General features: G+C 38.4%; 1 protein-coding gene across 2 annotated transcripts in view; it reads right to left on the bottom strand.

The window, feature by feature from the left end:
* The window catches only part of CCDC90B (coiled-coil domain containing 90B), a 53,505-nt gene that overhangs the window by 14,140 nt on the left and 12,189 nt on the right, over positions 1-27,176 (bottom strand). Inside the window, exons 2-3 of one of the 2 annotated variants that reach the window (XM_065882127.1) lie at positions 6,940-7,059; positions 4,191-4,294 (exon numbers count right to left, since the gene is read on the bottom strand). In XM_065882127.1, coding sequence (XP_065738199.1) covers positions 4,191-4,294; positions 6,940-7,059 — 224 coding nt within the window. Of the gene's footprint in view, positions 1-4,190; positions 4,295-6,939; positions 7,060-27,176 lie in introns of those variants that run through there. The other variant, XM_065882128.1, reaches the window with a different exon arrangement.

Raw genomic sequence — 27,176 nt, 5'->3', positions numbered from 1 at the left:
AACCTATATATCTGAAATATCAAAATTAAAAGAAGTAGGAGATTCAAGGAAGAAAAAGTATTTCCCAGTGAAGAGAAACACATGTCTAGGTCTTTTCAATGAAAGAATCCCAATTAAATGCTTACTTAACCTCCAAGAGCTCCTCAGCAAATACTCTTTTTTGTTTGTTTATTTATTTTAAAAATATCTATGTGGGAAAGTTTTTATCTTTCATTGCTTTGCTTTTTTTTTTTTTTAATTTTTATTTTTTGGCTGCACGGCTTGCGGGATCTTGGTTCCCGACCAGGGATCGAACCTGCACCCCAGACAGTGGAAGCATGGAGTCTTAACCACTGGACCGCCAGGGAAGTTGATTTTGAAGGATCTTCTACCATCAGAAATTTCTAGGATACTGAATAAGACTTAGAAGTCAGGTAATAAAATAGAAGTATGGTTTAAATAATTGTCAGTATAACATAGTTTGGTTTAAATTCCTGAGTATCTTTCCTATATTTGGCACTACAAAGAATTTGTGAAAGAAAAGGTGGCCCCTATCTGATAGATTTTTTTTTTTAAGTTTTTAGTTAACACCTCCATCACCACACAAATTCTTTCTTTCTTTTTTTAAAATTTATTTTATTTATTTTTGGCTGTGTTGGGTCTTCATTGCTGCATGTGGGCTTTCTCTAGTTGCAGTGAGCGGGGGCTACTCTTTGTTGTGGTGCACGGGCTTCTCATTGCAGTGGCTTCTCTTGTTGCGGAGCACGGGCTCTAGGTGCGCAGGCTTCAGGAGTTGTGGTGCGCGGGCTTCAGGAGTTAGCGGGCGCTAGAACACAGGCTCAGTAGCTGTGGTGCACGGGCTTAGTTGCTCCGTGGCATGTGGGATCTTCCCAGACTAGGGATCGAACCTGGGTCCCCTGCATTGGCAGGCGGATTCTTAACCACTGCACCACCAGGGAAGCCCTATCTGATAGACTTATAAACTTTTACTTTGCTAGGGAGGGACATTTTTGTAGAAATGATTTAAAGCAGTCTCACAAGGCAAATATAACGTTAACCACTAAACTTCTCAAAATCGTGTAGCTTGCTGACTCATCTTTTATCTCTTTTTAATCAAAAGTAGATGAAGGTGTAACCTTGAAAGAAACCCTCTATAACAGGGTTTATAAACAAAACAGAAAAACCCAAACAAGAACAGAATGACTAGTGGAACTCCCACGTTGTCATAGTTTGTGGCTAGGAGTACATTGTTGGGGTTACAGTCCTCCACTGACCACAATATGGGTGAGAAAGGCTATTTCAAAACTGCCTTGACATTTAGAAAACAGAGGCTACAGTAGTTCCAGATGCATGGCTACGGAATGACTCAGTCTTCAAAGGGTCTGGAGTGCACACATATTCTCTAAGAACAGCGGTCAGATGGCACAGCCACATAGACTGGAGGTTAAAAATGTGAGTTCTGGGGCTTCCCTGGTGGCGCAGTGGTTGAGAGTCCGCCTGCCGATGCAGGGGACACGGGTTCGTGCCCCGGTCTGGGAGGATCCCACATGCTGTGGAGCGGCTGGGCCCGTGAGCCATGGCCGCTGAGCCTGCGCGTCCAGAGCATGTGCTCCGCAATGGGAGAGGCCACAGCAGTGAGAGGCCCGCGTACAGCAAAAAAAAAAAAAAAAAAAAAAATGTGAGTTCTGGAGTCAGGCTGCCTGGGTTTGAATCCAAATGCTGCCATTTACTATGAGCCTTTGGGCACACTATTTAGCTTCTTTGACCTCCTCTTTGCTGAAATAGGAATAGAAACTACCTATATCTTATAGAGTTGTTTTGAGGACTAAATGATATAGTGCATGTAAAATGCTTACAGTAATACTTGGTGCAGTTAGCATTCGATGAATGTCATGAGACAGGTGTCTAATGGCTGAAGCAGGACAGTGTGACTCCAGTGTTTTGATGTGGAGGGAGTTTTGCTTTAAATATTATTCCTATCATAAAATTAAAAAGTATTTTTTACTGTGTACAATAGACATCCCTGACTCTAATGCTTTCCCTATCCCTCATCTATATTATTGGGGAGGGAGGTTCATTTTCTTTTATGCAGTTCTGCTTGAAATATTCATGAGAATTACCTCAGAAGTCATATAGAAGTGGCCTCTAGGGGTTGTCGGTCTTGTTCCCCCCAAATATCATTATGAAGGAGTTCGAAGACATTAACTATAATATTATTTTTGTTTAAGTCTTTAACAAAATGTTATTTTATTACCAGAACTACATAGAGAAGAGTAGAAAATGTAACTACATACTTCTTATAGACTCTGAACCTGAGAATAAGGAATTACTGTACTGTGACTCTAAACTCTTTCTACCTCCCTTTCCGCCTCTAAATAGTTTGGGACTCAAAAAGCCTATAAGATAGCACGTATGTCCATCTTCAAAAACTTTAAGTGGAAAAATTTAATACAGTCAAATCTATTAAAAGTGTGATCATTGTAACTACTGTGGCGCCACCAGAGAATATGAATGTTATTCAGACTATAAGCAAATTCAGAATATAACCGAATTCTCAGACTGAGCACACTTGACTTAGCATGGCTCTTTCTGAAGTGATCAGGTATGAAGCTTGTTTGCCTCATGGCCTATGGCTCAAGGATGGAATGGGATTTTGATTTCATACACCAGTAATAAAAAACCCAAAAGTTCAATAGTAGTGTTCCTACATCCAATCCTGCATTTTGTGTGTGTGTGTGTGTGTGTGTGTGTGTGTGTGTGTGTGTGTGTGGTACACAGGCCTCTCACTGTTGTGGCCTCTCCCGTTGATGCGCAGGCTCAGCGGCCATGGCTCACAGGCTCAGCCGCTCCGCGTCATGTGGGATCCTCCCAGACCGGAGCACGAGCCCGTGTCCTCTGCATCGGCAGGCGGACTCTCAACCACTGCGCCACCAGGGAAGCCCCCGATCCTACATTTTAAATGTAAGATTAAATGGCCCTGGCAGCATAAAAATTCCTCAAAAAACAGTTTTAATTCACTGATTATATTGCAGAGAAACTTAAAAATCTGATTTAGGAGTACCATTAGCTCTTTCAGGATAGCTCAAAGGTTTGAGGGGGATTAAATGAGTGGCTTTTTCTTTGGTGGATTTAATATTAATAGTCTGTTATGATCCTGAATAAATTTAGCTAAAATAATACACATACAAATTTAAAGTTAAGTTAAATCTAGGGGCTGAATGCTTTTAATTCTAAATACATAATTATTTGGATATTACAGAAAAAATCTTTTAAAAATTTCGCTCTTTCATGACCTTTGAAGTAATGACATTTTATGCAAGAGCTCCTAATTTTATGTAAGAAAGAAATCCTAATATTTCTCTGCTGTGAAATATTTATCTGAAGAAGAAAGCCTAAATTTAAAAAATTAAAATTAAAAAAATATAACCAGAGAAAGAAAACAGATTCTTAAACACAGTAATTAATTCATGATCGACAGATTATGAATTATTATTCTACAGTTAAGTTCATTCAGCTTATTCTATCCTTCATATAAAATTATTGCTTTTTGTCCATAGCACCACAATGACAACTCTTGCAAATTACTGAACCTCTCTGATCCTTTCTTCGGTGGTAAAATAGAATAATTCTACCTACTTTTCAAGGTTGTTAGAGAGATTAAATAAGATCATATATGAGCAGTCCCCAGCACTGCCTCTCACTTCTTAAGTTCTTAGTAAATGGTATTACTTGGCGTTTAAGGATTCAGGTATCTGGTCAGATTAAAGCATCTTAGGTGATTTATGAACTCCTTCCCAGCCATGTATGTTAAGTCCCTTCCAGCTTTCCAACTTTGTGAAAATTAACCAGAACATACACATGACTGCAGTAAACTGGTCAGCTCTTCTACTGTGGTGGGCTTTCTATGTGGAAAAAGTTGTTTCACTAACAACCTACCACCATCCCATGACTCAAATAATATAATTATCTTACACAATGAAAGATCTGACAAAATTTTACTCTTTGTGTTACCATAATTTTGTGATGACTATTCTAACTCCTCAGTCTCTCTGGATACTGACTTTGCTACACGTTTTTCGTTTTTGGTTCCTTTAGAGAGAATAATAAGGAAGATGCAGGTGTGTTTAGAAGGTGGGTGGCTAAACAGAGATGCAGTTATGAAAATAATTGTCTAATGAAACTGTCAGAAGTGATAAAAATGAAAACATTACCTGTTGAGCTTGAGTGACCATCTCCTTATAGATAGTATCGAGGCTGACATTTGATAAAATGGTTAATGCTGATACAATTGTTTCTGCTTGTGCTTTGTCAAATCCTACAAGCGGCAAATAGGTATTTATATTTTTTTAAAAGTGCACATCCTTCTCAAAATAGACAGGTAGAATAACTTCTATCATTTAAATTTTCATGCAGTTGACTCTTGAACACATGGATTTGAACTGAGTGGGTCCACTTAGATGCAGATTTTTCTCAACAGTAAATACTACCATACCACACAATCTGTGGTTGCTTGAAGCTATGGATGTGGAATTGCGGATACAGAGGGCCACTATAAAGTTACATGCAGATTTTTGACTACACAGGCGGTCGGTGCCCCAACCCCGGTGTTGTTCAAGGGTCAACTGCAGTCTTTTAAAAAAATGGTTATAATTAAAAATCGACAGATTATGCTAAATTACTCTCTAAAAAGCACTCTCCAATTTTAATTCCACTGATCCATTTCCCCACATTTACATCAACATGGGTATTACTAGTCTTTTTTGAGTGTATAATTGGCATTAAAATGGTACTGCATTATTATTTTAATTTACACTTAAAATTTGCATTTCCTTGATTAAGCATCTTTACATACATTTATTGGTAATTTATTTTTCTGTGAGCTGTTTATGGCCTTTGTCCATTTTTCTATAAAACTGCTTAACTTTTCTTATTGATTCATATGAATTCTTTGTATATTAAAGCAATAGGCTCACTGTCATATGTGTTGCTAACATTTTTAACCTTACAGATCATATCCTTTGATACACAGATTTAAAGAAATATTTCTGTAGTCACATCTGTCAGTCTTTACTTTTACTTTCATTGCTTTTGAGTTTTGTCTTGCTTCCTTACTCTAAAAGTCAAAAAATATTTCTATAATATTTTTTGTAGTCTTTCTTTGTTTTACATTTAGCTTTTAATCAATCTGGAATTTATTTTTCAGTAAGGGAATCTATTTTTTTCCAATGGCTAGTCATTTATCATTGCTCATTTATTAAACAGTCCTTCCTTTCCCTAATTTGTAATGCCTTCTTTATTGCTAAGACACACGTTGCTGAATACCATTCTATTCCATTAAATCAACTCTTCTATTCCTATAGTTTCATATACTTTATTGTTTTTTTTTTTTTTTTTTTTTTGCGGTACGTGGGCCTCTCACCGTTGTGGCCTGTCCCGTTGCGGAGCACAGGCTCTGGACGCGCAGGCTCAGTGGCCGTGGCTCACGGGCCCAGCCGCTCCGCAGCACGTGGGATCTTCCCAGACCGGGACACGAACCCATGTCCCCTGCATAGGCAGGCAGACTCTCCACCACTGCGCCACCAGGGAAGCTCTTCATATACTTTAAATAACTGTTTTGACATTGGTAATTTTTTGTGACATTCTTTGATTTTCTTTTTTTTCTATTCTTAAACATTGTGCTTGTACTTCCACATAAACTTTAGTATCAGCCTAGAAACTAGTTGTTTTTTTACATAATTGGAATCATTCTGCACATGTATCTTGAGCATTTCTCACATCAGTAAATACTCTTCAAACTATACCATTTTCGTGACTAAAATATTCTATTTTATGGATGGCTCATATTTAAATAGTGACTTTTTTTTAAACATCTTTATTGGAGTATAATTGCTTTACAATGGTGTGTTAGTTTCTGCTTTATAACAAAGTGAGTCAGTTATACATATATCCCCATATCTCTTCCTTCTTGCATCTCCCTCCCTCCCACCCTCCCTATCCCACCCCTCTAGGTGGTCACAAAGCACCAAGCTGATATCCCTGTGCTATGCGGCTGCTTCCCACTAGCAATCTATTTTACGTTTGGTAGTGTATATATGTCCATGCCACTCTCTCATTTTGTCACAGCTTACCCTTCCCCCTCCCCATATCCTCAAGTCCATTCTCTAGTAGGTCTGTGTCTTTATTCCTGTCTTATCCCTAGGTTCTTCATGACCTTGTGTTTTTTTTTTTTCTTAGATTCCATATATATGTGTTAGCATACGGTATTTGTTTTTCTCTTTCTGACTTACTTCACTCTGTATGACTGACTCCAGGTCCATCCACCTCACTACAAATAACTCAATTTCGTTTCTTTTTATGGTTGAGTAATATTCCATTGTATATATGCGCCACATCTTTATCCATTCATGCAGCTCAATATCAAAAAAACAAACAACCCAATCCAAAAATGGGCAGAAGACCTAAACAGACATTTCTCCAAAGAAGATATACAGATTGCCAACAAACACATGAAAGAATGCTCAACATCATTAATCATTAGAGAAATGCAAATCAAAACTACAATGAGATATCATCTCACACCAGTCAGAATGGCCAACATCAACAAATCTACAAACAATAAATGCTGGAGAGGGTGTGGAGAAAAGGGAACCCTCTTGCACTGTTGGTGGGAGTGTAAATTGATACAGCCACTATGGAGAACAGTATGGAGGTTCCTTAAAAAACTAAAAATAGAACTACCATACGACCCAGCAATCCCACTACTGGGCATATACTCTGAGAAAACCATAATTCAAAGAGTCATATACCACAATGTTCATTGCAGCTCTATTTACAATAGCCAGGACATGGAAGCAACCTAAACAGTGACTCTTAATTGTTCATAATGGTGATGTTGTCTTGACTAGGTAATTTGTTATGAGTACTGCTGATATTCTTTCAAAAGGGACCCATGTTTCTCACCATGAGTTTCCAAGTCCTGAACCAATGCATGCGTATCAAACGTTAATTTCCTTTGTTCTAAAGGAGTTATGTCCACTGGCCTCATATCATATCCTTCCTTGGTTGCGGTGGTGAAGAAATCTGAAAAGAGAAGGCAGGTTTTTTTGTAGTAGCTAAGAGAAGCGTCACATTTTAGCTTCTAAAGCATTTCCCCCATCTATTTGCAATACAGTTCCAGCTGTTCTACTTGGGAATTCTGTAATTTCAAGCAAGATAAAGGATTTGTCTGAGCCCCTGATTCTTTTTTTATTTTGGCCACGCCGTGCAGCATGCAGGATCTTAATTCCCTGACTAGGGATCGAACCCATACCCGCTGCATTGGGAGGGTAGTCTTAACCACTGGACTGCCAGGGAAGTCCCTGAGCCCCTGATTCTTTTATTTGAAAAGTCTCTAACATTATTCTGTACGTAGTAAACATTCAGTAAATGTTTGCTGTCTTTTAGTATGCCAAAATTTTAAGAGTCAGTCTAACATCATAACATAATATACATCAAAAGCTTTGGGGGGGACTTCCCTGGTGGCGCAGTGGTTAAGAATCCACCTGCCAATGCAGGGGACACGGGTTCGAGCCCTGGTCTGGGATGATCCCACATGCCGCGGAACAACTAAGCCCGTACGCCACAGCTACTGAGCCTGCGCTCTAGAGCCCGTGAGCCACAGATACTGAGCCCGCATGCCACAACTACTGAAGCCCACACGCCTAGAGCCCGTGTTCCGCAACAAAGAGAAGCCACCACAATGAGAAGCCCGCACACCACAACGAAGAGTAGACACCGCTCGCCTCAACTAGAGAAAGCCTGCGCACAGCAACAAAGACCCAAAGTAGCCCAAAGTAAATAAATAAATTTATTAAAAAAAAAAAAAAAACTTTGGGTATTGCTGGCACATCTCTAATTACTGGAGAGCAGAAACTGTCCAGCAACTCTCCTTCTTGCTCAGAAGTCTTTCACAGAGCTGTGATAATTTTTAGACATATACCCCCGTCTAAAGTAGCTTTCTGTCCTCCCACTCTTACATATCCACAGTTTATTTCCTACACAGTTCTCAGTTCTAATCTGAATTATCTTGTTTACTGCTTGTCTCTCTGAACCAGAATGTAAGTGCCATGAGGCCTGGACTGTGTCTTTCATCTGTATCTTTAGTACCTAAAACAGTGCTTGGCAAATAGTTGGCTCACAGTATTTTATTGTTGAATCAATCAGTGAATCGGATTTTAAATCCAGAAGTATTTAGTGGTATCAACACAAAAGACCTAGGACGTTGTTCTCATTTTTGAAATAAATGTCCTATTTCAATAAATTCCCAATTTTTAACCTAGACACAGAATGGTTCTTTTCTATCTACTGCTGATGAATTTATTAAAAAGTATTTTCTTTGGGGGAGAACTCTGTCTATATACAACTTTATTGCCATTACTATGTTTTATGTGAAATAACTGCTAATTAGTATAAACTACTAATCAAACACAAGGTACTATACTAGATACTTTATATACTACCAAGGCATCATGGTATTATTCACCTTTTTAGATAAGAAAATCAAGCCTAGGAAAGGTAAAGCCTAAGGTTTTGCCTAATGTCTTGCCTAAGGTCATAGAGTCTCTGGCAGAATCAGGATTCAGATCCAGGTCTTCTGACTCCAAATCTCAGGCTGTCTTACCCCATGCTGTCTTTTTTATCCTAAGCCACTTAAGACATCTAGGTACTTAAAAGACAAAGCTGCAACCTCAGGTATTACTTTTCTGCTAGTATAGTGTAAGGCAAATGTGATTCCTTCCTATATAACTTTCTAGTCAAGAAACATCTGAGTGCCAGGCACTGTGTTAGGCACAGGGGATGATGAGCAAAACCAGACATAACAGATGTCTTCATTGACTTTATAGACTAATAAACAGGAAACATGTTTTTTTAAAAAATCTAAACATAAACTCTAAATTCAAATAATGAAAGAGTAATGTCTAGTCCTTTATATTAATTCATTCAAGTACTCAGATGAATTCTGGTTAACCAGAAATAAAAGGAAGCAGATGTAAAGGTGGATCAATTTTGAACACACACACACTCATTAGCACAGAGGTCGGCAATCTTTTTGGCTTTGAGTGGCATCTAGAAGAGTTAAGCAGTGTGCCTGTGGGTCAATACTGAACCTAAGGAGGGAGAGAAAAAGAAAATTAGAGGAAAAAGAGGGGCAGATTTCTATAACAACTGCATTAGGAACAATGATTGGTACCCTTAGTTACCTATCCTTGATTAGAAGTTCATTCAGTTGATTAGAAGTTCAGTCTTTTATTTGGGGTTTAGGGGAAAAAATCAGTAATAATATTTATACAACATGTTACTATTTTCACACCTGTTACTTTATCCTTAAAATTCTCATGTTGTGGATGAGGAAAACAGGCTCAGAGGAGCTAAGTAATTTGAGATCTTATGGTCTCAGAGCAAGGCATATTAGTACACAGTCCCTCTGACTTCAGTCAACAAACTCTTAATACCTTCCACAAAGAGAAGCTTCCTACTTGTTGACTGAAAAAAAAAAAGTGCAACCTAAAAGTTGAGGATTATGTTTTATTCAGTGGATTTTCTGAGGACTTAAGCCTGGAGGACAGCCTCTCAGATCGTCTGAGAGACTGCTCCGAAGAGGTAAGGGAGGAGCCAAGATATACAGGAGTTTTGCAACAAAAACCAGGTAGTTGGAACATCAAAAGATTACTGTTAAAGAAAACCAGACATCTCAAGTTAATGAATTTAGCGCTGTACTATGTATGGGAAGATGCAAGGGTCTGGGCTTACTGAAATCATTCCTTTGATATGCACCTTAACTATCTAGGACCGGTGTCCTGCTTTTCTCCACCCTGAATCCCCTCCGAGTGCATAGCTGAGGGTGGCTGCAGTGGCTGGTGGCTGCAGCATCCTTCGTTTACTGATATGGCAGGCAACATTTTTCATCCACAGTGCCTCGCCTTGCTCATAAATCCAACCATCATTTGGGAAGCATTTCATGACCAATTTTGTCCCATGGTGCTAGGAAGGCTCATTCCTAGATCAGGTGAAGATTCTGTTGATAGGCTATACTCAATGTGGATTAGGATTGGATTAGGCCCTGTTGATAATCTAAACTTCTCTGGATCACCTGTCTTACTAGTCTCTTGATCCAGAAAATGTTTTCCCTTGTTGCTTCTTCCCATAACTAGAGTTGTACTATTACAGTTATTTTATGTAGGTTATGTATATATAATCAACGGTCTGAAGACTTTTAGCCATCATTAATTTTGCTGGAGACCTGGTTACATATTGGGTAATGCAAAAGACAACAATTTTTTTTTTCCCCTGGCCACGCTGTGCAGCTTGTGGGATCTTCCCCGACCAGGGATTGAACCTGCAACCTCAGCAGTAAAAGCTTGGAGTCCTAACCACTAGACCACCAGGGAATTCCCCAGTAGACAGTAATCTTATAAAACAGACAGGATGTAGGTAACACAACTAATACAGCTTTATACATTAATAAAGTCATAGTACAGCAGAGACAGAAAGTATAAACAAATTGAAAACAAGGAGAACAAATTAAAGCAATGATTAGTATAACTAGTTGTAATCTGGTTGCAATAAACCATCAAGTTCACAGGGGAGCCAGCTGGAGAAGCCAAATTCTGGAAGGATCAGGCAGAGAGAAAATGATATATATTTTATATTTCATCTTTGTTTACAAAGGTATACTTTATCAACTTGTTGTAGGTCATAGCATAAGAGGAAAGCTTTTCCTGTTTTCCTGGAAAACAAGGATTAAAATCCAGTATATTTCAGAAAAAGTGATAAAATTATAAATCATATTCATCAGTTCATTTAGTCTCATGTAATTAATTCCTGAAGATCTGAATGCAGTCATCAGGTCTCCCATCCGAATTCTGTAATATCTTACCCAGTTCAGTGGTATGATCTGAAAATTATCAGAAACTTTTATTTGTCAAAAAGTCATTTTTACGAATCTTCTTTAAGATCTTCATTTTATAAAAGCATCAGAGTAGGGCTTCCCTGGTGGCGCAGTGGTTGAGAGTCCGCCTGCCGATGCAGGGACACGGGTTCGTGCCCCGGTCTGGGAAGATCCCACATGCCGCGGAGCGGCTGGGCCCGTGAGCCATGGCCGCTGAGCCTGCGCGTCCGGAGCCTGTCCTCCGCAACGGGAGAGGCCACAACAGTGAGAGGCCCGCGTAACGCATAAAAAAAAAAAAAAAAAAAAAAAAAAAAAAAAAGCATCAGAGTAAAACAATGATTGTTTACAAACGACAAGACTTAAAATGGCACGGTTAAAGATCTGATTACAATGCAATTGACAAGAAACTTGGATACTTATGTGACACACATTTTAAGATAATTAGACTTATGACTGATAACTTATACCAGGCACATCAGATTTTTAGGTATTCCATATAAATTTTGGAATATCTGTATTAATGACATTTACCTATACACTATAACCTATGGTTCATCTCCAATCACTTGATGATGCTTCTCAAGTAATTTAACATACCAAATAAGCCTAATTAGTTTAATATTCTTCTCTGAGATGTCTCAGGGTTCCTTCAAAGCATCCCAGAGTTAGCTGGAGGTCAAAAGAACTTTAGTTAGAATTTCATATTTGGGGGACTTCCCTGGTGGTGCAGTGGTGAGGAATCCACCTGCCAATGCAGGGGACACAGGTTAGATCCTGGTCTGGAAGATCCCACGTGCCGTGGAGCAACTAAGCCCATGCGCCACCACTAATGAGCCTACACTCTACAGCCTGTGAGCCACAACTACTGAGCCCACGTGCCACAACTACTGAAGCCCGTGTGCCTAGAGCCCTGCTCCACAACAAGAGAACCCACCTCAGTGAGAAGCCCGCACACCACAACGAAGAGTAGACCCCACTTTCTCAACTAGAGAAGCCCGCGCACAGCAACAAAGACCCAACGCAGCCAAAAAAAAAGATGTTAGCGGAACTATTAAAAAAAAAGAAGTTCATATTTGGGATGTTTGTCAAAAACATCAAAAAGGTTTCAAAACACTTGGTCAAATAGGATCATAGGTTATTGTGAAACAGTACTTCAAAAAACAAATACAGATCACTTAAAGGCAAAGAAACTCACACAATCTGTTTCCAATAGCAATACTCCAAGAAAACTTTGTTCTCTTAACAAAGAGAGGAACCAAATCCAGTTTTGCACCAGCCTTTTAATAACAAAATCCATTTACCTAATTAAATTTAATCTAATCCCAGCCTGACTATGTACAAAACTCCTTTTTCAGGGCTCCCTTTCTACAGAAAGTCTACTTTCTACAGAAAGTCTCCCTTCTAAGACTTTTTGTATACGTATTAGTTTATCCTATATTTTTCCATCCAAAAATAACCAGTTCTAGGACAATCATTTTTTCCCCTTAACAAAATGTATTTTCATTCCTCACACCTTCTTTTGCTGAAAACACCCATCCTACTTTCCTTGCATATTGAAATGTTTCCCTTATTATTTTTAGTAACTTTAATTACATATTCCGCCTTTAACCCTTAAAAACCTTACTCTCTACCAAAAATCAACAATCAGCAAGTAACTGTAAACTGTCATACCAGCATTTCCTTATTGGAATATCCTATAACCTCTAGAAACATATAACATAATTTCTTTTCTCAATGTGGTATAAGATATGGGTCTAATAAACCCAAACATCTTTAGTTTCCCTCTCGTAAGGAGACAAAAGTAGGTAAATTTAGATCTGTTTAGCAATTACTGTTCCAGTATTTTATCTTATTTGAAATGACCTGGATATTCAGTGAACTGCCATTTAATTTAACTTAGCAAAACTCAACTTACCAAAAATCTGGAGAAACTATTTTAAATAAACATACCCCAAACATAATTATTCCTAAAGGGTTCACCTAAAAACTCTCATCCCATTCCCCTTTATTTTATAACTTATGAAAATACTACCATACCAAGTTAAAAAAAAATTTTTTTTTTTTTGCTGACAAACTCTGTAACAGAAATAACATGAACATGTTGACCTTCGGTAAACTTACTTTTATTATAAAAGTAAGATATGTCTACATTGATTAAACCAGCAAACTTAAGCTAGCTTTAATACCAGACGTTAATTTAATATTGAATATTTCCTAGATCATGTGACCCTGAAACTCCTTCCGGCCAGTTTCTTTCATATTTAGAAATATTTAATTTGTAAGCACTTACTTTTAAGTCAATTAAATAGAGCTCTTTATAAATTTAATTTTGATAATATTTCCCAGAGGTAGAGATATTTCATACATATAATGTCTACACAGACACATAAATAGACAAATTTAGAGATCTCATAGCTTCACTTTAAAAACTTAATTATGATTCTTGTACTACAATGTAAATTTACTAGTTATTTATAACAGTTGGAGTAAGTTAAATTTCTTTGCTCAGATGACAAAGGCTTTACTATTTGTGGAAAAGACTTTTAATATTTGTATTTGTCCTTGATAAACCCTTAAGGAGGCTATGAATTAGATTTTGGCTGAGGGAGCCTTTCCAGTGGTTTGAGTTTAAAAAGGCCACTTTTTTCCTTTTTCCCTCGTTGGTTTCAGGTTCTGAAACCTGACTGAGCTAATTAGGTTCAGTCTCAGATCATTGTGGGCTGTATTTACATTTCTGATTTATAGAGATTTGCAAGACAAAGATGTTGCTTTTAATTCCACAAAAACAGGTCTGCCACCTAAATGACACCAAATTAAAAGATTAATTTGCCCAACTATGTTTTCTTTAATTTCCTTTTTTGTATCAGTGAGAAGATTTCCAACTAAACTGCAATTCGGGAGTTCTGTGTTCTAGGATTTCAGGGCTGAATTTATCATGCCTTCAAAAGCTTGCATAAGGCATTCAACAAAGGCCCTCTTTCTCAGTTTTACTTTATACTGTATGGGCTCAGGTAATGCTACTGGTTTCCTTTAGCATGTTTAATTAATATTTCCTTAGGGGCAAATTCATATGCCCTGCCTTATAATACCAAGCAGGGGAAGCATTCACCAGTAAAACATGTCTATTCCACGATATAATTAAGCAAAAGAGATGTAACCATCTTATATAAAGCCCACTTAAAATGGGTACACTTTTATAAATTTTCATCTCAATTCTATCAACTTTTATTCTTTTAACTTTAGTTTCCATAAGGACTCAATCAACAAGTGTAGGTCTTACAAGGAGTCCTAAAAGCCTTTCTTTTTATCCTGACCATTATATCTATTTTTGTATAAAACACTCTGGGATCCCCAGTGGGGGGTTGAGCCAAGGGTTTCAAGCCCTTTTCTCAATCTTTTAACTTTATTGGCCTGTTGCCCCAAGTAACTGTTGGTCAGGTATCTGAGTGTAATTTTCTTCCAGCCTTTTAAATATATAAATACATAAATATAAACAAACAAACAAATAAAACACTGAGGTAAACAGAGTGGACTTGTCTGGGGCCCTGTAATGTTGGGGACAGCAAGGGATCCTTTTGGCCCATCCAACCTCAGGTAGTGCTGTATCAAACCTTTGATTTAATCCCATTAATTTCCATTTTATTTACTCCATTTAAAAATAACCATCTAAAGATTTCTTTATTAATTTGGGACACTTCCCTTTAAAATTTCCACCTGGTTGGGAAAAAGTCTCTAGAATTTCCCTTCAGTTTTTTCCCCCCTGTTAATCAACCTAGTTAACATGAATTATTCTAATGTTTTTAGTAGCATCTGTAAGACCCACTGAGGGGAAGTGGAGACCACAAACAAGGCTTCCCAAACCATTTGTATTTTTGGTTTGTTTTAAACTTAGGGAGTTTTTAGGTTAACCATTGCCAACTAAAAACTGGCATTTGCCATCTGCCTCTCTAAGTATTAAGTCACTAGCCACTGCAGTCACTGACCTTCAACACACCCTGCAAGGAGTTCAGGGCGGAGATCAGGAATGAGGCACTCTGTGCTCTGGGAAAAACTGACAGAACAGGCCTTCAGATAGTTAGATATTTTCAGGAGAAGGTTTTATGAGCCCAAATTCTTGTATCTTTTCATATTTAGAAAAGCACTAAAATCATCAAGGGAGACATCTGCTTCTCATGACCAGCAGTAACCTTCTGCAAAAATGTGTGCCAGACTGCACATACCCCCCTGCTTCACTAAAATCATATATATACTGACCTTTCCCTCTACCTCTTTGGAGCAGTTCCTCAGAGCTATCTGAGAGGCTGTCTCCTGGGCTATAGTCCTCATTATGCCCCAAATAAAACTTAATTCACAGCTCTCATGTTGTGCATGTTTTTTTCAGTCAACACCATTATATGTATTTCCCACCTTTTGTTTCCCCCCCCATAGGTACCAATAAAACAGCTGTTTATAATGAGCTCTCTAAAAATTTACCAATTGAAGTTTCTCAGATTTGAAGGATCCATCATCTAGTCATTAATGAGATGTACCTTAATAGTGACTCAAACCAGTAAGATGCAAGAGGCTTCCCCATAAGAGAGTGCAAAAGATGGAGCCTAAACAAGATCCAGAAAGTTTACTCCCCAAAACAGTTAAGAAAGTAAAAGACTTCATTGTACAGGTTGACCCAACAAAGGTTAAGATGGCAAAAAGCCCCTGAGAGGTGGTACAGTCACACAAAAGACTGCTCAGAATCCCAGTCTATTCGATAGGTTGCCAAATGTATACCATATGTGCACCTTTTGGATGGCAGAGACCAAGTTCTCAAAACACACACACACACACACACACACACACACACGCGCGCGCGCGCGCACACACACACACACACACACACACACGAAGATCAGGGAGTATCTTTACATTTAAAAGACAAAGGAAGAGAAATGCAAGTTCCCCCTAGAAGGACTTTTGTTTAAGGTCAGAATTCTGAAAAGACATTTTTATCAGGCTGGCTTTTTCTAACTTAACTGCGTACACAAAAAAAGAGCTCCATCTTGGGAGAGAGTGGCCAAGATGGTGGAGTAGAAAGACCCTGAGCTCATCTCTTCACACAAGCATAGCAAAATCACAACTATCTGCAGAGCAACGATTGATGAAAAAGACTGGAACCTACCAGAAAAGATCTTCTACAACTGAAGTCATAAAGAAGGAACCACAACAAGATGGAGAGAAGGGGTGAACACATGATATAATCAAATCCCAGCTCCACAAACTGGAGAATAATTGTGTTGCAGAGGTAATCTCACAGGAGTGAGATTTCTGAGCCCCACGTCAGGCTCTCCAGCCCGGCGGTCTGACACCTGTAAGATGAGCCCCCAGAGCGTTTGACTTTGAAGGCTAATGGGGCTTAACTGCAGGAGCCCCGCAGGACTTGGGGGAATAACAGACTTCACTCTTAAAGGCCCACACAAAAATCTCACGCACACCAGGACCCAGGGCAAAGCAGTCACTTGATAGGCGTGTGGGCCAGACCTGCCTGCTGGTCTTGGAGAGTCTCCTGGAGAGGCGGTGAGGCAGGTGGCTGTGGCTCACCCTGGGGACATAGACACAGGTGGCAGAAACTGGGGAACATTCAGCTGTGTGAGCACTGCTGCTGCTGGCAGCTGCTATCTTGGCTCATTAGCCAAGACCTAGTACCACCCAACAGCCTGCAGGCACCAGGGCTGAGAAGCCTCAGGACAAACAACTAACTGGGCAGGGACACGGCTCCACTCATAAGCACTGAAGCTGCCTAAAGACTAAAAAGCCCACAGCCACCTCTGGACACACCCCTAGACAAAGCCCAGCCAACAGGAGGGCCAACTCCCAGCTCTAACCACTAGTGGGCAGGCACTGGTCCCTCCTGCCAAGAAGCCTGCACAGGCCCTTAGACCAGCCTCACACACCAGGAGGCAGACACTAGAAGCAACAAACCTATGATCCTGCAGTGGAGGCCAGACCCTACCCTGGGGCCAGCTGGGTCCTGGCCCTACCCACTAGCAGGCCAATGCAAACTTTGGAACACCCTGGACCCCAGATCCAACAGTGTCAGGAGCTGGCCCCACACCAACAATCTGAAATGAACTCTGGGATCCCTGGGCCCTGCAGCCAGACTCCAGAACCAGCTCTGCCTGACAGTAGCCTGGCACTAACACCAGGATCTGGCTTCACTTGCCGGTGGGTGGGCAACAGCTCAGGAGACTTTGGGACCCTGACTCCACCTACCAGTGAGTGAGCACTAGCCTTGGGACCCCTTAGGATTCCGCAACCATCCATGTCATGACCAGGCCCCACTAAATAGCAGCTAGCAGCATCCACACAAGGCAGGCTGTGGCAACCAACTAAATTAGGGGCCAACCAAACCTACCAGACTGCCCACACAGCCCTCTTAGGGGGAACCCCTAGAGTGTATAGCTTGGGTGACAAGAGAGGAGTGCACCGCTGGGATGCACAGGATGCCGCCTACAGAGGGCCATTTCCAAGGCAACTAGCCTGCCACATACATAAAAATACAAATAGCAAATCAGACAAAATGAGATAGCAGAGGAATACATGCCTGATGAAGGAACAAGATAAAACCACAGAAGAAGTAACTGATGCGGAAATAGGCAATCTACGCAAGAAAGAGTTCAGGGTAATGATTGTAAAGATAATCAAAGAACTTGGGAGGAGAACAGATAAACAGAGCAAGAAGTTAGAAGTTTTTAATGAAGAGGTAGAAAATACAAAGGACAACCAAGCAGAGATGAAGAATACAATAACTGAAATGAAAATTACACTAGAATGAATTAATAGTAGACTAAATGATTCAGAAGAACAGATCAGTGAGCTAGAAGACAGTGTAAATCACTATAGCTGAACAGAAAAAAGAATGAAAAGAAATGAGGACAGTTTAAGAGACCTCTGGAAAACATCAGCACAATAATATTGCATTATAGGGGTCCCAGAAGGAGAAGACAGAGAGGGCCTGAGAAAATATTTGAAGAGACAGTAGCTGAAAACCTCCCTAACCTGGGAAAGGAAACAGTCATCCAAGTCCAGGAAGTACAGAGATTCCCACAGAGGATTAACCCAAAGAGGAACACACCAAGACATATTGTAATCATAATGACAAAGTTAAAAATAAAGAGAGAATACTAAAAGCAGCAAGGGAAAATCAACAAAAAACATACAAAGGAACTCCCATAAGGCTATCAGCTGATTTTTCAGCAGACCTCTGCAGGCCGGAAGGGAGTGGCACAATATATTTAAAGTGATGAAAGGGGAAAACTTACAACCAAGAATACTCTACCCAGCAAGGCTCTCATTCACACTCGATGGAGAAATCAAAAGCTTTACAGACAAGCAAAAGCTGAAAGAATTGAGTACCACCAAACCAGCTTTACAACAAATGATAAAGAAATTTCTCTAGATGATAAAGACCACCTAGAAGCTAGAAACAAGAAAACAACTAGAAACAAGAAAATTACAAAATGAAAAAGCTCACCAGTAAAGGCAAACATACAGTAAAGGTAGGAGATCACCCACACACAAAACCAGTAGGGAGTTTAAAAGACAAAAGTGGTAAAATCATGTTTATCCACAACAAGCAGTTAAGGGATACACAAAACAATTAAATGTAAAATATGATATCAAAAACAGTAATTGTGGGGACTTCCCTGGCAGTCTAGCAGTTAAGACTCTGAGCTCCCAATGCAGGGGGCATGGGGTCGATCCCTGGTCAGGGAACTAAGATCCTGCATGCTGTGCAGTGCGGCCAAAAAAAACCAAAAGCAAAACCAAAACAAATGAAAAAACTCCCAGTAATTGTGAGGGGAAGAAAGTACAAATGAAGGGTATTTAAAATGCATTTGAAATTAAGAGAGCAGCAACTTAGAACAATCATCTATATACATAGACTGCTATACAAAACCCTCATGGTATCCGCCAACCAAAAACTTACAATGGATCTACACACAAGAAAGAAAAAGGGGACTTCCCTAGTGGCGCAGTGGTTAAAAATCTGCCGGCCAATGTAGGGGACACAGGTTCCAGCCCTGGTCTGGGAAGATCCCACATGCTGTGGAGCAACTAAACCTGTGTGCCACAACTACTGAGCCTGCACTCTAGAGCCCACAAGCCACAACTACTGAAGCCCATGTGCCTAGAGCCTGTGCTCCGTAACAAGAGAAGCCACCGCAATGAGAAGCCCACGCACCAAGACAAAGAGCAGCCCACACTAGCCACAACTACAGAAAGGCCACACACAGCAACGAAGACCCAGTGCAGCCAAAAATAAATAAATAAATAAATTTATTTTTTAAAAAAAGAAAAGAAAAAGGAATCCAAACACAACACTAAATATAGTCATCAAATCACAAGAGAAGTGAACAAAAGAAGGGGGAAATAAAAGACTTACAAAAATCCGGAACAGTTAACAAAATGGCAATAAGAACATATATATAGTTAATTGGATGAAATGGGCTTAATTGATATTTATTGAGCATTTCACCTGAAAGAAGTAGAATAAACATCCTTTTCTCATGCACATGGAACATTCTCCAGGATAGATCACATGCTAGGCCACAAAACAAGCCTCAATAAATTAAAAAAATTGAAATCATATCAAGCATTTTTTTCTGACCCCAACACTATGAGACTAGAAATCAACTACAAGAAAAAAACTGCAAAACACACAAACACGTCAAGGCTAAACAATACACTACTAAACAACCAATGAGTCACTGAAGAAATCAAAGAGGAAACAAAAAAATACCTGAAAAAAGGAAAATGACAACATGATGATCCAAAACCTATGGATGCAGCAAAAGCAATTCTAAGCGATACAAGTTTACCTCAGGAAACAAGAAAAATCTCAAATAACCTTACGTCGAAAGCAACTAGAGAAAGAATAAACAAAACTCAAAGTTAGTAGGAGGAAAGAAATCATAAAGATCAGAGGAGAAATAAATGAAATAGAGATGAAGAAAATAATAGAAAAGATCAATGAACCGGGTTCTTTGAAAATATAAGCAGTATTGATAAACCTTTAGCCAGACTCATCAAGAAAAAAAAGGAGAGGGCCCAAATCAATAAAAATCAGAAATGAATTAGAAGAAGTTACAACCAACACCACAGAGATACAAAGGACCATAAGAGACTACTACAGGGAACTATATGCCAATAAAGTGGACAACCTGAAAGAAATGGACAAATTCTTAGAAAGGTGCACACTCCCAAGACAAAACCAGGAATAGAAAATATGAGCAGACCAAGTACCAGTACTGAAAATAATTAATTAAAAAACTCCCAGGCTTCCCTGGTGGCACAGTGGTTGAGAGTCCGCCTGCCGATGCAGGGAACACAGGTTCATGCCCCGGTCCGGGAAGATCCCACATGCCGCAGAACGGCTGGGCCTGTGAGCCATGGCTGCTGAGCCTGTGTGTCCAGAGCCTGTGCTCTGCAACGGGAGAGGCCACAGCAGTGAGAAGCCCGTGTACTGCAAAAAAAACAAAAAAAAAACTCCCAACAAACAAAAGTCCAGGACCAGATGGCTTTACAGGTGAAATCTACCAAACATTTGGAGAAGAGTTAACACCTACCCTTCTGAAACTATTTCAAAAAATTGCAGAGGAAGGAACACTTCTGACCTCCTTTTATGAGGCCACCATCACCCTGAAACCAAAATCAGACAAAGCTATCACAAAGACAAAAACCACATTCACAGAAAGATAAACAAGATGAAAAGGCAGAAGGCTATGTACCAGATGAAGGAACAAGATAAAACCTCAGAAAAACAACTAAATGAGGTGGAGATAGGCAACCTTCCAGAAAAATAATTCAGAATAATGATGTGAAGATGATCCAGGACCTCGGAAAAAGAATGAAGGCAAAGATCAAGAAGATGCAAGAAATGCTTAACAAAGACCTAGAAGAATTAAAGAACAGAGACGAACAATACAATAACCAAAATGAAAACTACACTAGAAGGAATCAATAGCAGAATAACTGAGGCAGAAGAACAGATAAGTGACCTGGAAGACAGAATGGTGGAATTCACTGCTGCAAAAGAGAATAAAGAAAAGAGAATGAAAAGAAATGAAGACAGTCTAAGAGACCTCTGGGACATTAAACGCAACAACATTCACAATATAGGAGTCTCAGAAGGAGAAGAGAGAGAGAAAGGACCCAAGAAAATATTTGTAGAGATTATAGTCGAAAACTTCCTAACGTGGGAAAGGAAATAGCCACCCAAGTCCAGGAAGCACAGAGAGTCCCATACAGGATAAACCCAAGGAGAAACACACAGTAATCAAATTGGCAAAAATTAAAGACAAGGAAAAATTATTGAAAGCAGCAAGGGAAAAACGACAAATAAAATACACGAGAACTCCCGTAAGGTTAACAGCTGATTTCTCAGCAGAAACTCTACAAGCCAGAAGGGAGTAGCATGATATATTTAAAGTGATGAAAGGGAAAAACCTACAACCAAGATTACTCTACCCAGCAAGGATCTCATTCAGATTCGATGGAGAAATCAAAAGCTTTATAGACAAGCAAAAGCTAAGAGAATTCAGCACCACCAACCAGCTCTACAACAAATACTAAAGGAACTTCTCTAAGTGGGAAACACAAGAGTAGAAAAGGACCTACAAAAACAAACCCAAAACAATAAAGAAAATGGTCATAGGAACATACATATCGATAATTACCTTAAACGTGAATGGATTAAGTGCTCCAACCAAAAGAAACAGGCTTGCTTAATGGATACAAAAACAAGACCCATATATATACTGTCTACAAGAGACCCACACTTCAGACCTAGAGACATATACAGACTGAAAGTGAGGGGATGGAAAAAGATATGCCATGCAAATGGAAATCAAAAGAAAGCTGGAGTAGCAATACTCATATCAGATAAAATAGACTTTAAAATAAAGAATGTTACAAGAGACAAGGAAGGACACGACATAATGATCAAGGGATCAATCCAAAAAGAAGATATAACAATTATAAATATATATGCACCCACATAGGAGCACCTCAATACATAAGACAACTGCTAACAGCTATAAAAGAGGAAATCGACAGTGACACAATAATAGTGGGAGACTTTAACACCTCACTTACACAAATGGACAGATCATCCAAACAGAAAATTAATAAAGAAACACAAGCTTTAAATGACACAATAGACCAAATAGATTTAATTGATATTTATAGGACATTCCATCCAAAAACAGCAGATTACACTTTGTTCTCAAGCGTGCACGGAACATTCTCCAGGATAGATCACATCTTGGGTCATAAATCAAGCCTCAGTAAATTTAAGAAAATTGAAATCATATCAATCATCTTTTCTGACCACAACCCTATGAGATTAGAAATCAATTACAGGGAAAAAAAACAGAAAAAACACAAACACATGGAGGCTAAACAATACGTTACTAAATAACCAAGCGATCACTGGAGAAATAAAGAGGAAATCAAAATATACCTAGAGACAACTGACAATGAAAACACGATGATCCAAAACCTATGGAATGCAGCAAAAGCAGTTCTAAGAGGGAAGTTTATAGCAATACAAGCCTACCTCAAGAAACAAGAAAAATCTCAAGTAAACAATCTAACCTTACACCTAATGGAACTACAGAAAGAAGAAAAAACAAAACCCAAAGTTAGCAGAAGGAAAGAAACGATAAAGATCAGAGCAGAGATAAATGAAATAAAAACAAAGAAAACAATAGCAAAGAGTAATAAAACTAAAAGCTGGTTCTCTGAGAAGATAAACAAAATTGATAAACCACTGGCCAGACTCATCAAGAAAAAGAGGGAGAGGACTCAAATCAATAAAATTAGAAATGAAAAAGAAGTTACAACAGACACTGCAGAAATACAAAGCATCCTGAGACTACTACAAGCAACTCTATGCCAATAAAATGGACAACCTGGAAGAAATGGACAAATTCTTAGAAAGGTATAACCTCCTAAGACTGAACCAGGAAAAAACAGAAAATATGAACAGACCAATCGCAAGTAATGAAATTGAAACTGTGATTAAAAATCTTCCAACAAACAAAAGTCAGGACCAGATGGCTTCACAGGTGAATTCTATCAAAAATTTAGAGAAGAGCTAACACCCATCCTTCTCAAACTTTTCCAAAAAATTCCGGAGGAAGGAACACTCCCAAATTCATTCTGTGAGGCCACCATCACCCTGATACCAAAACCAGACAAAGATACTATATAAAAAAAATTACAGACCAATATCATTGATGAATACAGATGCAAAAATCCTCAACAAAATACTAGCAAACAGAATCCAACAACACATTAAAAGGATCATACACCATGATCAAGTGGGATTTATCCCAGGGATGCAAGGATTCTTCAATATACACAAATCAATCAATGTAATACACCATAATAACAAATTGAAGAATAGAAACCATATGATCATCTCAATAGATGCAGAAAAAGCTTTTGACAAAATTCAACACCCATTTATGATAAAAACTCTCCAGAAAATGGGCATAGAGGAAAGCTACCTCAACATAATAAAGGCCATATACGATAAACCCAGAGCAAACATCATTCTCAATGGTGATAAACTAAAAGCATTTCCTCTAAGATCAGGAACAAGACAAGGATGTCCACTCTCACCACTATTATTCAACATAGTTTTGGAATTCCTAGCCACGGCAATCAAAGAAAAAGAAATAAAAGGAATACAAATTGGAAAAGAAGAAGTAAAATTATCACTGTTTGCAGATGACATGATATACTACACATAGAGAATCCTAAAGATTTCACCAGAAAACTACTAGAGCTAATCAATGAATTTGGTAAAGTTGCAGGATACAAAATTAATGCACAGAAATCTCTTGCATTCCTATACACTAATGATGAAAAATCTGGAAGAGAAATTAAGGAAACACTCCCATTTACCATTGCAACAAAAAGAATAAAATAACTAGGAATAAACCTACCTAGGGAGACAAAAGACCTGTATGCAGAAAACTATAAGACACTGATGAAAGAAATTAAAGATGATACCAACAGATGGAGAGATATACCCTGTTCTTGGATTGGAAGAATCAATACTGTGAAAATGACTATACTACCCAAAACAATCTACAGATTCAATGCAATCCCTATCAATTTACCAATGGCATTTTTTACGGAACTAGAACAAAAAATCTTAAAATTTGTATGGAGATTCAAAAGACCCCCAATAGCCAAAGTAGTCTTGAGGGAAAACAACAGAGCTGGAGGAATTAGACTCCCTAACTTCAGACTATACTACAAAGCTACAGTAATCAAGACAATATGGTACTGGCACAAAAACAGAAATATAGATCAATGGAACAGGATAGAAAGCCCAGAGATAAGCCCATGCACCTATGGTCAACTAATCTATGTCAAAGGAGGCAAGGATATACAATGGAGAAAAGACAGCCTCTTCAATAAGTGGTGCTGGGAAAACTGGACAGCTACACGAAAAGGAATGAAATTAAAACACTCCCTGACACCATACACAAAAATAAACTCAAAATGGATTAGAGACCAAAATGCAAGACCGGACCGTATAAAACTCTCAGAGGTAAACATAGGAAGAACACTCTTTGACATAAATCACAGCAAGGTATTTTTTGATCCACCTCCTAGAGTAATGGAAATAAAAAGAAAAATAAACAAATGGAACCTAATGAAACTTCAAAGCTTTTGCACAGCAAAGGAAACCATAAACAAGACGAAAAGACAACCCTCAAAATGGGAGAAAATATTTGCAAACGAATCAACGGAAAAAGGATTAATCTCCAAAATATATAAACAGCTCATGCAGCTCAATATTAAAGAAACAAACAATGCAATCCAAAAATGGGCAGAAGACCTAAAGAGACATTTCTCCAAAGAAGACATACTGATGGCCAAGAAGCACATGAAAAGCTGCTCAACATCACTAATTATTAGAGAAATGCAAATCAAAACTACAAGGAGGTATCACCTCACACCAGTTAGAATGGGCATCATCAGAAAATCTACAAGCAACAAATGCTGGAGAGGGTGCGGAGAAAAGGGAACCCTCTTGCACTGTTGGTGGGAATGTAAATTGATACAGGCAGTATGGAGAACAGTATGGAGGTTCCTTAAAAAACTAAAAATAGAATTACCATATGACCCAGCAATCCCACTACTGGGCATACACCCAGAGAAAACCATAATTCAAAAAGACACATGCACCCCAATGTTCACTGCAGCACTATTTACAATCGCCAGGTCATGGAAGCAACCTAAATGCCCATCAACAGACGAATGGATAAAGAAGATGTGGTACATATATACAATGGAATATTACTCAGACATAAAAAGGAATGAAATTGGGTCATTTGTAGACACGTGGATGGATTTAGAGACTGTCAAATAGATACAGAGTGAAGTAAGTCAGAAAGAGAAAAACAAATGTCACGTATTAACGCATATATGTGGAACCTAGAAAAATAGTACAGATAAACTGGTCTGCAGGACAGAAACTGAGAAACAGATGTAGAAAACAAACATGATACTATATAGAAAATCCTAAAGACGCCACCAGGAAACTATTAGAGCTCATCAATGAATTTGGTAAAGTTGCAGGATACAATATTAATATACAGAAATCTGTTGTAATTCTACACAATACAACGAAAATCAGAAAGAGAAATTTAAGGAAACAATCCCATTTACCATCACATCCAAAAGAATAAAATACCTAGGAATAAACCTGAGGAAGCAAGAAGACCTGTATGCTGAAAATTATAAGACACTGATTAAAGAAACTGAGGACGACACAATAGCCAAAACAATCTTGAGAAAAAACAGAGCTGGAGGAATCATGCTCCCTGACTTCAGACTGTACTACAGAGCTATAACAATCAAAATAGTATGGTACCAGCACAAAAACAAACACATCGATCAATGAAACAGGATAAAGCCCAGAAATAAACCCATGCACTTATGATCAATTAATCTATGACAAAGAAGGCAAGAATATACAATGGAGAAGGGACAGTCTCTTCAATAAGTGGTGCTGGGAAAACTGGACAGCTACACGTAAAATAATTAAATTAGAACATTCTCTAACACCATACACAAGAATAAACTCAAAATGGATTAAAGACCTAAATGTGAGACCAGATACTATAAAACTCCTAAAGGAAAACATAGAACACTCTTTGACATAAATCACAGAGATATCTTTTCGGATCTGTCTCCTAGAGTAATAGAAATAAAAACAAAAATAAACAAATGAGACCTAATTAAACGTAAAAGCTTTTGCACAGCAAAGGCAACCATAAACAAAAACAAAAAGACAAACTATGGAATGGGAGAAAATATTTGCAAAGGATGCAACCGACAAGGGATTAATTTCCAAAATATACAGTTTATACAGCTAAATATCGAAAAATAATACAATCAAAATTTGGGCAGAAGACCTAAATAAATTCTTGGCTTGACAGCTTTCTATATTTTAGTAATTTATAGATGGTGCCTCAATGTTTTCTCAATTGCATTTTTTTCAAGAAGAAATCTGATGTCAGTCTTATCTTTGTTGCTCTGTATTTAGTATGCCTATTTCATTTTTTTTCCTGGATGTTTTTATTATTTTTTGATCTTTGCTTTAAACAAATTTTATAATGAGGTGCTTTGGTTGTTTTCTTCATGTTCCTTGTACTTGAGTGTTTGTTGAGCTTCGTCATTTTATAGTTTCCCTCAAATTTGAAAACTTTCACCCATCATTTCTTCAAAATTTTTTTGCTACCTTCTATTTTTGGGCCTCAAGTTACACATATATTAGGCCAACTGAAGATGTCTCCGAGCTCACTGGAACCTTTTTTCTACCTCGTCCTCCCACATTCTTTTACACTTTGGATAGGTTTTTATTGCTATATTTTCAAATTTTCCAATCTTCTCTTCTGCAAGACTAATTTTTTTTCTAAGCTCAGCAGAATTTTATTTACTTTTTAAAAATTTATTCATAGGAAAGGAACATTATTTTGTGACAACATCAAGACTACCAAACTCAGGAACAACGAGATGGAAGAGACACATAGGACAAGTTATATTGCAAGGCAAATTTGTTGGGAATTCTATCTAATGCAGTTTTCATATAAAACCTATTTTTGATATCTAGAAACTCAACTTGATAGATTTACCTTTCCTATATCTTCTAAGTTTTTAAACATGTTTATGTCTGATAATTCTTACATCTGTCAGTTCTAGCTTGGTT

Source organism: Phocoena phocoena, chromosome 8, assembly GCF_963924675.1.
Source record: "Phocoena phocoena chromosome 8, mPhoPho1.1, whole genome shotgun sequence".
Taxonomy (NCBI): Eukaryota; Metazoa; Chordata; class Mammalia; order Artiodactyla; family Phocoenidae; genus Phocoena; species Phocoena phocoena.
The sequence above is the reverse complement of the archived record's forward strand: the minus strand, read 5'-3'. Positions and strand labels throughout refer to the sequence as shown.